Source organism: Malus domestica, chromosome 08 (assembly GCF_042453785.1).
Source record: "Malus domestica chromosome 08, GDT2T_hap1".
Taxonomy (NCBI): Eukaryota; Viridiplantae; Streptophyta; class Magnoliopsida; order Rosales; family Rosaceae; genus Malus; species Malus domestica.
The window spans coordinates 11,931,547-11,944,244 of NC_091668.1; the positions used below are offsets into that span (position 1 = coordinate 11,931,547).

A 12,698-nucleotide genomic window follows, 5' to 3' on the forward strand; every position below is an offset into this window, starting at 1 on the left:
GGTGATGCCACTCTGTAACATGCGTTCCTAGGAATTTCGGGCGGAGTTGGTTCTACATCAAAATCTTGGGAAACGTATAAATCTTGGCAGTACGAATTGGCTAAAACCAACTGGAGTTCTGAAACGATGATATCACTCAGCGACATGCGTTCCCTAGGAATGGCGGGCAGAGTTATATCTCTTGGAAATTGCTCAAAACATTCGAAGTGCGTGCTAAAGAAGCAAGTAAGTGCTAGTGGAGACGATGGTTAGTAAGTGGTAGTTGGTGGGAGCAAATCAATGTTCTCGGACTCGTTTCCATTGAGGAAATTTGTGTGAATCTATAGAATGAATCTTCGGGGATTGTTCTATTGATAACCTTCTTGTTTATTTAATGACGAAGTCAAGTTCACAAACCATTGATCGTCAGCTTCACATCAAATTCTTCGAGCGTTGACTTCGTTTAGTTTATATACTTTTCTTGGGAAACTCCTCGGTAGCAGACGATATTCTCATCAATTTTCCAAATGGAGTTGCGATTCTTGTTATTGTGGTAGTTGGACTTAGATGATGAAGATCCAGTCTGTTTGGATAAACAAACTCCTTGAACTTCACCTGGGTTTGGTACTCGGTGGTAAACCCTAGCTTCTAGTTCTCGTACTTGTCGGTATAGGTGAACTTAGTCTCTTGCTCGTAGCCTAACTGACTAGTGCTCTTGTTCACTAACTGTTCAGCCTTGTTATTTTCAGTGTAATGGCTTGAGACTCCACCATATTCATCATTGTATGAAGATCGAGCTTTACCCAAAACTTTTGTGGACTCATTGAGCGTTGGTTTGCTCAAGAGCATCACTTTAAGGTAGCCAATCGTGTCACTACATGCATACGCAGGCTGCTTCGTATCTTTCTTCTTCGTCATTTTGTTGATTCAGAGGTTCCATGTTTAATTTTTGAACTTTGAAACAACTCTCAGAAAGTATTGTGAATCTCGAAATGTTTTTGGCCTTGCCAAATTTTATTATCAGTTATTAACTATTCTTGAGCTTAGACCTATTTTCTTTTGGCTAAGAAACCAGTCAACCCTACGATGATGATTAACCAAATAATCATAGACAGTGACTCATATTTCTACTTCTTCACTTTCCTTCACTTGTTTATTTCTCAATGCAAACTGGATCATACAGGAACAATACACCGAGGGTGAAAAAAAAACAAAAAACGTTTGTTTTCGGCATGGTTCCTGGTTCAAATCTCGATATCTTGTACTCTAGATTTTAATGGACTTGTTTTAACCCTCAAATTCTTAAGTGTTATTTCAGCCTTCGTGTTGAGGAAGATGACTTCTCGATTTTGGAACCCGTTTGCGATTGTGTGGCATATTCTCTTTAATGCACCCACTCTGACTAGATTTCTCTTTATACATATATTCTTCTCCCTATGTTTGAGTATTTCAGTTTAGTAAGTGATTTTAAATTTCGGAGACGAAATTCTTTTAAGGGGGTAGATTCTAACACCCCATCCCCATTTTATTTAAAAATGGTTTTTAATTCTTAATTGGTGTGCCCAAGAGGCACAGCTTCTGTTTTTGTGTCCCCCATCCTCATCACTCTTCCATCTCTCTCAGCCCTCTTCTTTCTCTCACTTTCCATCTCCTTTTCTCTCGACCTCACTCTTCCATCCTTATCGTCAAACCCACACACACACCCACCACCACAACCACCTAGCTACGACACCACCATCACCTCTGAAACTTTCTTCTCTCTCTGTCTCGGCGAAGCTCTGGGACACCCAGAGAACACCCAAGTTTCCCCTGACAACTCTGGCCACTTTTGTGCCAATTTTCAGCCAAACCATGGTGAGTTGGCCTACGTGCAAGTTTTCGGAAAGTCCGACGGCTTTCGAGGCGTTTTCCGGCCAAACCACGGTGAGTTAGACATCGTGCGAGGGGCAATTATAGTGGCGTTTCTATCTTTTCTAGTTGCGTGACTTTTCGACGGCGAAGTACTGTGAGTGGACCCCTTCTAAAATGCATGTTTTGAATATAGAAATGCATACATGAAAAGCATGATTTGACGATTACATTTTATGAAACGTTTTGTGAGATAACATGCTTACTGAGGTTATGTTGAATTATTACTATTTTTCCTATAACTCGTGTTCTTATAGAATATCTGATGGATGCCGATATGATATTTAGAACATGTTTAGAATACCTCTTTATAGTATAGATGATAGATGACTTTATACTATGAAGTTGCTTTTCAATATATATATATATATATATATATATGTTCAATGGTTTTGTATTTACCTAGTGGCCCTTTCCGCTACGGGATGTAGGCATAGATTCCGGTCTGTCCCGGACGACGGTTTGGTGTTGGCATAGGGCCTGGAGTGTGTTTCCTCTGGTTATTTAGCACAGGGACGGGGAGTCGGCATGGGGCCTGAAGTGTATTTTCCTCTGACTGTCTGCTCAAAGACCGGGAGCCGGCACAGGTCTTGGGGGTTATCGGACAATTCACTAGTGATTATTATATATACAAGTTATGATTTGAGAAATTGCACGGCATGCTAAGTTTCGGAAAACCTATGTTTATCATAATATATGTGTTTTCATAAAACCTGGGGGTTAGTATGTTGATAACTGTTTTATTATATATATATATATATATATATATATATATATATATATATATCAACTTGGTCCACTCATGTTTGTTTTGCGCCCCCTTCAGGACTTAGAATCGAGGCATACAATTTTATATTATTTCTTTCGGTGTTCTAGTTAGTCGTATGCTCTGAACACGTTCCTTAAATGCATATTCTTTATTCTTTTATATTTCTAAGTCTTATCTATTCCTTATTCTCAGCATTTGCATTTAATAAATGGCTTTCGTCACCCTCGGGTGTCGGCCAGCACGTGCTTATCCTGGTATTTGGGGAATATCGGGATTGGGGTGTGTCACGGGCGCTCGATGGGTTAATCGGCCGTTGGATGGCTCTGACAGTTCAGAAAAAAAAATGTCGAGAGGCTCGGGTGGAAGAGTGACTAGGTGGATGGGATGATCGAGGGCGAAGAAGTATGAAGACCTATGATTTGTAAAGTATATTTCTACTAAAATATATTTATGACTGTGTTAATGGGTTTCTTGTATATATGTATATGTATGTACCTATATATATAGGAATGTGGTCATATATATAGGAATGTGATCACCACAGTTGTAGTATGTAAGATATTAAGGGGTGATTCTGTGATGTCCTAACAACTTGGAGATACACCTATCTCGCTAGAGGTGGCATAAAGACCAAAATAAATAGATAGTTTATTACAAATATCTTCGATACTAAGACCATCTCCAACTAAAGGGTTCAGAGGGCCAAATGGTCGAAAATAACCCGAAAACCGTCTCCAACCGAGGGCTAGACCAAAGAGCTGTGGAATCTGAGATAGGGCTGGGCAAACGGGTACAGGAACCGCGGGTCGGGGCGGGTAATGGCGGTTCGGGGCGGGTACGGGCCGGTTCCTACTTTTAAAAACAAGAAACGGGGCGGGGCGGGGCGGGTCTTTGTGAATTTCAGTCCGGGCCGGTTCCTGGGTATAGGAACCGTGGGTACCCGTTTGTAATTAAAATGAATGGACCAGATTGATGAATAAGATACCATATCTAATCTGAACCGTTGTTTTAGTTTTACCCTAAGTTCTATCTCTCTCTCATCCCAATTCCCTCCCGAGTCCCGACTCTCTCACTCTCTCACTCTTTCAAACTTTCAGACCTTCCCTCGACTCCGATCCCCTCACGAACCGTCCTTTCCTCGACTCCGATCCCCTCACCAACCGTCGTTTCTCCTCGGCGAATACAACGGGACCACCCTTGCCATCGACAACATCCCAGAGAACCCAGGCCATCACCCTTGCCGTCGATTCTCTCCTCTTCGACAGCAACCCCCGCCGTCGTGACTCCATCACCCCATCACCGTCGTGACCGCCAGAGAACCCAGGCCATCATCCCTCTAAAATTTAGATAATTTTGAATTAGGGTTTTGTTATTAATTTGAATTTTGGGTGTAGGGATTTTAGGGTTTTTAAATTGGAATTTGGGATTTTAAGGTTTTCGAACTAGGTTACTACTAGAGTTAATTTTCCATTTGCATGTTGATTTGTAAGAGGCTGTGTTTAACTTTAACCCTCTATTTCGGAAAACATGGTTGCATTTTATAGCTGTGCCTGCAGATCGCACCAAGATCGTGTCAGCTGCAGAGCTAACTTGGTTTAGCTGCTGATTTGGTAAATATATCTATATATATGTAGTCTTCAAGCTGTCCTTACATGAAAACAAGGGAACTTGCTTGCTTTGATTATTTGCTTCTGGGAGTGTAGTTTAATCTTCATATGGAAATGGGTGTCTCTAACTATCTGGGTTTTTGATTTCTTATAGTGCTGCTGATTGTTGCTCAGTGAGTGTGTATCTGGTTTATGCATCTTTTTCCCACTTTACCCGTTTTTATGTTTTTCAATGTCAAACCTTGCTAATTGCATGTTCCCTTCCCTAGATAGTAGTTGGTAATTTGGCTGCTTGATCATGTGCCTTGGTTTGGGTATTGGTGAACAAAAGTCAGACTTTCCGTTTCAATTGTTTATCGGTTTTCTCATTCTTGAAGATTATTCCTTAATTTTAGATTGGAACTAATGGAGTTACTGAAAAAAGTTGGTTCTGATGCTTGAAAGGGATTTCCTTTGAACTCTTTATATTTTCATTTCTCTTTTAATTATTAAATCTAGATGGAGCCTAGATATCACCCTTAGTTTCTCAATGGTTCTTCGTTGTATATCTGTGGGACATTTATGCCCATGATACATGGTCTCTGTTCGTGTGTGTGTGTGTGTGTGTTATCAATCTATGAACTAAGACTGTCAATTATACACATAAAGTCTAAATGACTATGATGTTATCAGATTGAGAATCTAGCAATTACGTGATTGTTTGGAAAAAGAATATTGTTCTATCTGTACATAAGGTTTAGAATACCTGGACCCAAGAACTCAATTAAGAACATGTAACTTTCTGAGCACGTTGTTACATCTCAAACAGGGAGCGAATTGACCTCGAGCACTCAATTTTTTCCGGCTTCGTTCTGATCATTGCGTTACTTTTCTTTGCTGATTTGGGTTGATATTATCAATGTGATTTTCTTTTAAATGTTTTGACTATGAATTTAGTTTTGAATTTTGTGTTTGCCTGGATATATTCGAAAATATATGCATTTGAGAATCTTGGGGTTTGTATGTGTATGTGTGCAGTTTGTATGTGTGCAGCAAAAACTGCAATCTGTGCAGTTCGTCGTATGTGTGCCGCAAAAACTGCAATCTGTGTGCAGCAAAAACTGCAATCTGTGCAGTTTGTATGTGTGCAGCAAAAACTGCAATCTGTGTGCAGCAAACATGTTTAAACAGGAAGAAGAAGAAAAAAAAAAAAAAAAAAGACCCGTGTACCCGGACCGAACCGGCCCGTTTCAATCGGGCCGGGTAAGGTCCGGTTCCTAGTTTCAGAATTGTAGTGCCCGGCCCGGCCCGCCCCGTCTCCTTTAATTCCGGGTCCGGTCCGGTCCCTTCAAAAATGGGCCTGGCCCGGCCCGTGCCCAGCCCTAATCTGAGAGGGCCTCACAGAATCGGAAAAGGCTGGCCAGAAAAAATGAAAATCCTGTCGGTTATAACCGATAGGAATGCTTTGAATTTTATTTTTATTTTTTACAGGTTTATTATTATTTTTTATTTACATAACTTTTCCTATAACTTCTATTTTTTTATATTTTTTTTCAATTCTATTTTTTTCCTATAACTTTTATTTTACAAAATTTGTTTCATATATTTTTTTTTAAATTCCATTTTTTCCTATAACTTCTATTTCACAAAATTTGTTTCATTTTATTTTAAATTCTATTTTTTTTCCTATAACTTCTATTTTACAAAATTCGTTTCATATTTTTTTTAATTCTATTTTTTTCCTATAACTTCCTAAGCCATTATACAACATTAAATTAAATTAAGTAACGTGAAACAACATTAAACAATATGAAACAACATTAAATAATATTAACTAACATAAAAATTATACAACATAAAAAAAACATTTAATAACATGAAACTTAAACAACATTTAAGATGTTGTTTTTAAATAATAAATTATGTTTGGCCCTATGACCCTTTAGCCCTCGGTTGGAGACGGTTTTTTGTGACAAGGCTAAAACGAGTCCTCTGGCCCTTTGGCCCTCAGTTGGAGACGGAGGCAAATATGACCATGTACTGTTCATTAAAATATTAATATCTTGGAGGGCCAGAGGGCTAGCCAGCCCTCGGTTGGAGATAGCCTAACGACTCAAGTCCCATACGAGTGAAACATCTCTAGCTATATATATAGCTAGAGTTTGGATATATGTATGTGTATATATATGTATATATGGAATTGTTATTGGCACTTCAAAAATCTCATTCTACACTCCTCACAAGTGTATTTTTCTTTCCAAATATATAAAGTTTGGAGTGTAGAATGAGATTTTTGGAGTGCCAATAACAATTCCATATATACATATATATACACACACATACTCGTGCTTATTGTGTAATAGAAGAGAGACCAGGAGAAGTGAGGCACTATACCTGGCATTTGAGAGAGGCCGACGGGAGTAGTGTAGAAGATATGGAAAGAAAAGGAAAGGAAAAGAATCACCATAAACAGAATTAGGGTTTCATTTTATCAAGGAGGAGGATAGAACATAAAAGGGATTTGGGGATATTTGCAGGAAGAAATTGTACTAGAAAGCAAGGATTCCAGTTTCTAATTGTTCTTCCTATATAGCTATATAGCTATATATTGTTTTTACTATATCAAACAAAGGACCATGTTGTTATCGGATTATATATATTTAGAAGGACGTAAAACCGAAGCAGTTTCTTTTGAGGGAACCATATATTGTTTTATCAAGCACTGCGGGTTCAAGCTAGTCAGATTGATATCAAACTATATTTATTGTATGTTTTATATCGATGTACATACACATACATACCACAGGGCATACATGCTTTCATGCTTATTAGCACAATAGATGGACTTATAATTTATTGATGTAGCTGAGTTAAAGGAATTAGAAAGAAAGAAAAGGATGTATTATTGTTTCAGATTGTCATTATTTTTAGTACATTCTGTCTAGTGGTTGTCTCGTCAAAACTTCTCGTTTTTTTCACGTGAGTGGTCATACACTTTAAGACAACCTACATAGATCATCTGACAATTTTTTTACGAAAATGGATTTTCAACCCTAAATCTTTTCAAATTGTTCTGAAACATCGAGTCCCTTAAAATACCAAATCTAGGGTTCTTTTGTTTTTGGCCCAATCACTTCAACCAGATTCTTCATAATATCGGCCTCACGGAATTGGATAGCCATACTCAGAACCCTAACATAAACTCTAATGGTATGGATCCCATCTAGATCATAGAAATCTGGGGTCCATTTTTCAATATGAAAAATTTGCCCCATAACATACCATGGTTTTCCCTCCAAAACCACATCAACATCCTTTTCATTCATAAACTCAATCATGTACCAATTCCTTCCATAATGATCCAGAAATAAGTTACCCTAAATCAGACCCTTCCAGCTTATAGCAAGCTTTCCTTTGATGAGTTTCGCATCTGCCACTTGCTCAAACATCTTCCTAAACAAAGTAGCGATGCTCCATATATTCAACATTTGTAGTAGAATACAAAGAAATGGACACTCTAGTAAACCTTTCTCAATGGTGACAACACTCATAGGTCTCTCAACAATAATAGGTTGCTGCCCAGGTTGAGATATGGGAAAATGATTAATCTAAGGGGCATCTCTAGGGTTAGAGGGGGTTCCTAGGGGACTTTGAAGATGAAGCGAGAAGTTGAGCCATGGGTATAAACAGTGAGTAAGCTAAGTAATAAGAGGCAGAAACTGAAGTGAGGGGTTTATTGCAGTAGCAACCCTTTATAAACAGGTTCGGCACATAGGTAAAAGAGAAAGTAAGTCTACAAAAAAAGCCTAGAAACTAGAAGAAACACAAGGCGCGTAAACCAGTTAAGAAACCAAGATGCAAGCATGTAAGAAACAGGTGAGCAGAAACGCCGATTGAGCTTCACCACATAACAAATAAAGCTTCCCTGTAAACTTAAACGATGTAATCTAACAAGAAACACTAAATTAGTAGAAACAACACTTAGCCTATTAAAAATAAACATTTTCCATAAGCTAAAGGTTAGCCATTCATTATCCAAACACACTAACCAATCACATACATTGAAACGCTGACGGTTCAAAAAGGAATCATCATTAAGCTTAATCTAGTTATCTATTAACCAAATTTGCAAACAGTAATAATTACTCTCCTTTAGCATGGAGATTTGCTATAGCTGCATTCTTGCCTCGTGAACAACGCTTTCGCCGGCTCTCCAATTCACCAAATTCGTTGAATGAATGATGATCGTTTTCACACGGGACTCGAACCTTGGATTGCTTCGCTTTAACCCTTTCCCCTTCCATAAATGCTCATATTTGCCTTGTTCAAATTCTCCGCTAAAACTTTCCCATAATTGTTTCCCATTTAAAACTAGGCTGATAATTACTCTACAAGATATAGAATTAGCAAGAAATTGGATTAATTCAGTGAACAGCAGGATAAGCCAAGGGAGCACAAAACCTAGGCCCCAAATCACCTTCCTCCACCCCCCCGGCACCCCCCCGAGCGACGGGAGAAGATAAGAGGAACATTTTTTTTTCGACTCTTTCATTCTTGTTCTTGGTTGGTCCGCCTAGGAATTGAGCTTTGGGTGGTATTTTGCAAGAAAATCTTGAGTAGATTGGACTCAGTGGAGATTCCCCGGTTTTTTAACCCAAACGAGGCTTTTTCCGACTAAACTTCTTGCGTTATGTGTCTCTTAAACTCGTCCACATATCTTATTTACTTGCGTATGTTTTATGCATCCTATGAATTGTTATTTGCTATGTGTTAGAGACTAAGCTTACACTGCATATTATGAACAATGAACTGAATTGTTGTTGACTAGGATAACTTGTAGTGAACCAAGTTTGATTTGTAGATTTGCGTTTGATCAACTGACGAATCTATACTTAGTTGACTGGTGAGCTTGACTACTAAATTCATCATACTTTAATCCATAATTGCTTTTTCATTGTTGTTTACATGATGGACTGATATGTAAACGTGTTCAAGTTTAGGAATTATTGTTGTGAAACTAATATGGGTTGACTCTGATTAGTTGAACATATTAGTCATTTAGGATTTGTTCTTGCATCTGCACTTTATATCACTGTGTTGATGCACAAAACTGGAGGTCTTAGAACAACATAAATCCAACCGTGAATCTGCAAGAAAATAAATAACACAAGATTTATCGTGGTTGACCCCAATGTTTGGGCTACGTCCACACTGATATTGTATTTCTCCCTTTGTGAGAGGATTGTGAGGGTGAGAGCTTCCTAATTGTGAAGGTGATGAGTCCCTTTTATAGAATAAGGGCTCCTCACTAATTACATATTTGCCCCTTCCTTTATTACATAATTACATTTGAGTCCCCAGAGTATTTATACGATATCTAAATACGGAGACCCTAAGTATGGTACAAACAGTAATCCCTCAAGTCTTCAGTCAATAGGGTCTTTTGGCTGGAGACTTAAAATTCAGTCCATGTGTGGGCTGAAGTAACTAGATGTCGTCTAGAACTGATACTCGATATGAGGCGGTGCTTAATGTGAAATGATGTTTAACTAGAAGTAGCACATGTTGCGAGGCTGCTCGGCTTGTGGCTTATATTGCCTTGGTTGGCTCGATTTGTGCCGTTGAAGGTGAGGGAGTCCCTTTTATAAAATAAGGGTTCGCTCCTCAATACATGAATGATGGGTGGTCTTTAATGAAAGTGAGGGAGTGATGCTCGCGGCGAGGCGGTTGCTCAACTGGTGGCGATGCTTTCTGATTGAGGTGAGGGAGTCCCTTTTATAGAATAAGGGTTCGCTCCTCAATACATAAGTGATGGGCTAAGAGTCTCTCTCTAATAAAGGTGAGGGAGTCCCTTTTATAAAATAAGGGTTCGTTCCTCAATACATGAATAATGGGTGCTCTCTAATGAAAGTGAGGGAGTCCCTTTTATAAAATAAGGGTTCACTCCTTAGTACATAAATAATGGGCTAAGTCCCCCAAGTATTTTTCATGAGGCCCAGTTGTGGAAGCTCAATATATAGTACATAATGTAGTCCCCCAAGTCTTCAGTTAATAGAGGCTGTTGGCTGGAGACTTGAAATTCAATCCATGTATTGGCCGAAGTGGCGGTTGTTCGAAGGCGGTATTTGTATACCCTGCACTGAAGCTTTGTAGGTGAAGCTTTGAAAGTGAAGCTTTGAAGCTGGAGCTTTTGCAAATGAAGCTTTTGAAGCTGGAGCTCTCGAAGCTGGAGCTCTGTAAATGAAGCTTTCGAAGCTGATTGACATGAGTGATGTTCATGAATGTTTATGTTTATTGACATAAGTGATGCTCATGGATGTTGACATGAGTGATGCTCATGAATGTTGACATGATTGATGCTCATGAATGTTTATGTATGATTGACATAAGTGATGCTCATGTATAATTTTTGGAGTACTGGATGTACTTTTGATCACCTAGTTGGTGATAATAGCGGCAGGCTGCCGAATAATTTTGGAGTACTTGATGTACTTGTGATCACCTGGCTGGTGATAATAGCAGCAGGGTGCTGAATAATTTTGGAGTACTGGGCGTACTTTTGATCACCTGGTTGGTGATAATAATGGCAGGCTGCCGAATAATTTTTTGTAGTACTGGACGTACTTTTGGTCACATGGTTGGTGATAATAGAGGGTCTGGCTTTTTTGGGCATATGGGCCATTGTCCTTCACATAACAATCCAACCCATTATTTTGGGCTTGCCGTTTATTTTATTTATTTTTATTTTTTTTATGATTACCTTTTTATGGGGTTATACAGATGTTTCTTAAAGATAAGAAAAATAAATCACATCATTCAAAAACAAGAAAAGTAAATCACATCATTCTGGTAGGGTGTTTATTCCTTGCTTTTGCAGTGTGGGTGTTTATTCCTTGCTTTTGCAGTGTCCCCATGTGCTCTCGTAGAGGAAAGCCTCCCTTTTGCTTTCTGCTTTTTCTTAGTTTTTTCTGCTTTGCTTTTGCTTTTGTTTCCTGCTTTTCTTTATGCTTTTCTCCAGGCATCATTTTTCTTTTTCTTTTGTGGAGTGGTTGAGCTGTCTGATGGTTTGCAATGATCTCTGAGATTGATCGACTAGTGGGTTGTATCATGAAAATTTCACCATTCTCTGGTAGCACGAATCAGTGCTGGCACCGCCTTGATTCGATTCCCAAAACCCATTGCTTCCACCATCTCCTTCGTCTGATCCACCACTCCATCCACCATTACCACCGCAGATCTCAGCGCATCCATCTTATCACCATACTCAAGAATTGCCCACGACAACACTGTGGCGGTATACGCCATTGGAAAACCAAACTTCATGTGATCCCCAACATCATACATTCCCTTGGACAAATCCAACTTCGCATTGCTTCCATTTTTCAGACCCGACTCCCCTCTCCACGATATCTTGTTATCGACCAAATGACCAGATTTCTGGACGTCGAAGAATTGGACGGCGAGTTTGAGAGTGTCGAAGTATTTCTGGGTAATGGCGCTGGAAGGCTCGGGAACCGCACTGTCGTAGCCGCCAGAGTTTTTCTTTACTTTCTTGACGATGGCGAGAATGACGGCGTCGATGACAAGGTCGAGGATCGCGAGCACCAGCAGCCACGCCCACCAACCATTGCACCTCGATTTAGCTCCCATTTTTTAGGACCAACCAAAACCACAAGAGGCAGGCAAAAAGTAGTCTAAGTAGATATCTGTCTTAGCACATTGTGACAAGACAAACAAACATTAATCGAGGTTTTGGAGAAGATTTAAGTGACGATTGGTGCTTCCTCTCGGATCTAAACTTAGATGTCTATTTTTTATGTTTGTCGTTGGACACGGTCTACTGCACCGACAACCGTGACGAGGTTGCTTTGAGGCTTGGTTTCGAGATCCTGCGAGTCTAGGACTGAGACTTGGTTTTGAGGCGGTTGACGAGGATGTCGAGAACCCATTTGCGAGCGTTGCCGTAGGATTTGATGCCGAAAGGGTGGAGGATTTCGGAAGAGAAGTTGCGGCGGAGGAGGTGCCAAATAGGGCTGTAGACAGTGGAGTTGGTGTTGTGTTGGTTGCTGCTCATGTACTTGTTGGTGGCCAAGGCCGGTGGGCGGTCAGCGAATACGGCGCCGTTCGGGATGGGGGTCTGGTGGGCGAGAGAGTGGTCGGCGATGAAGACGATGGGTCCGGAGCCGATGTGGAGGGAGATGATGGGCCTGTATTAGACCTGGAGGTTGCGGATGCAGAGGGCTATGGGGACAAGGAACCAGGTTTCCATGGTGAAAAATGAGCAATCAGACTAAGGGCAAATGCTTTTGCCTGCGTTTTGATGGTGGCGTTTCTTTCTTCTTGGGCTTTGTGGCCTCTGGTGTAAGAGGGAAAGAGAGCCATAGGAAAAAGTAGATAATTTTGGCTTTCTGGGTTTTTGCAGATTCGCGGTGGAGTGTGGTGAGGTCTCACGGTGG

At 40.0% G+C, this 12,698-nt stretch overlaps 1 protein-coding gene across 1 annotated transcript; it reads right to left on the reverse strand.

Moving 5' to 3' along the window:
• Positions 1-11,358: 11,358 nt before the first annotated feature.
• On the reverse strand, positions 11,359-11,892 carry LOC139198031 (endoglucanase 10-like). Its single transcript, XM_070826269.1, has one exon. It carries the CDS (start codon positions 11,890-11,892, stop codon positions 11,359-11,361), a length of 534 nt encoding a protein of 177 aa, XP_070682370.1.
• Positions 11,893-12,698: the final 806 nt, after the last annotated feature.

Bases quoted from the DNA above. Each gene is read 5' to 3' on its own strand.
- LOC139198031 (XM_070826269.1), bottom strand. From the start codon at position 11,892: ATGGGAGCTAAATCGAGGTGCAATGGTTGGTGGGCGTGGCTGCTGGTG.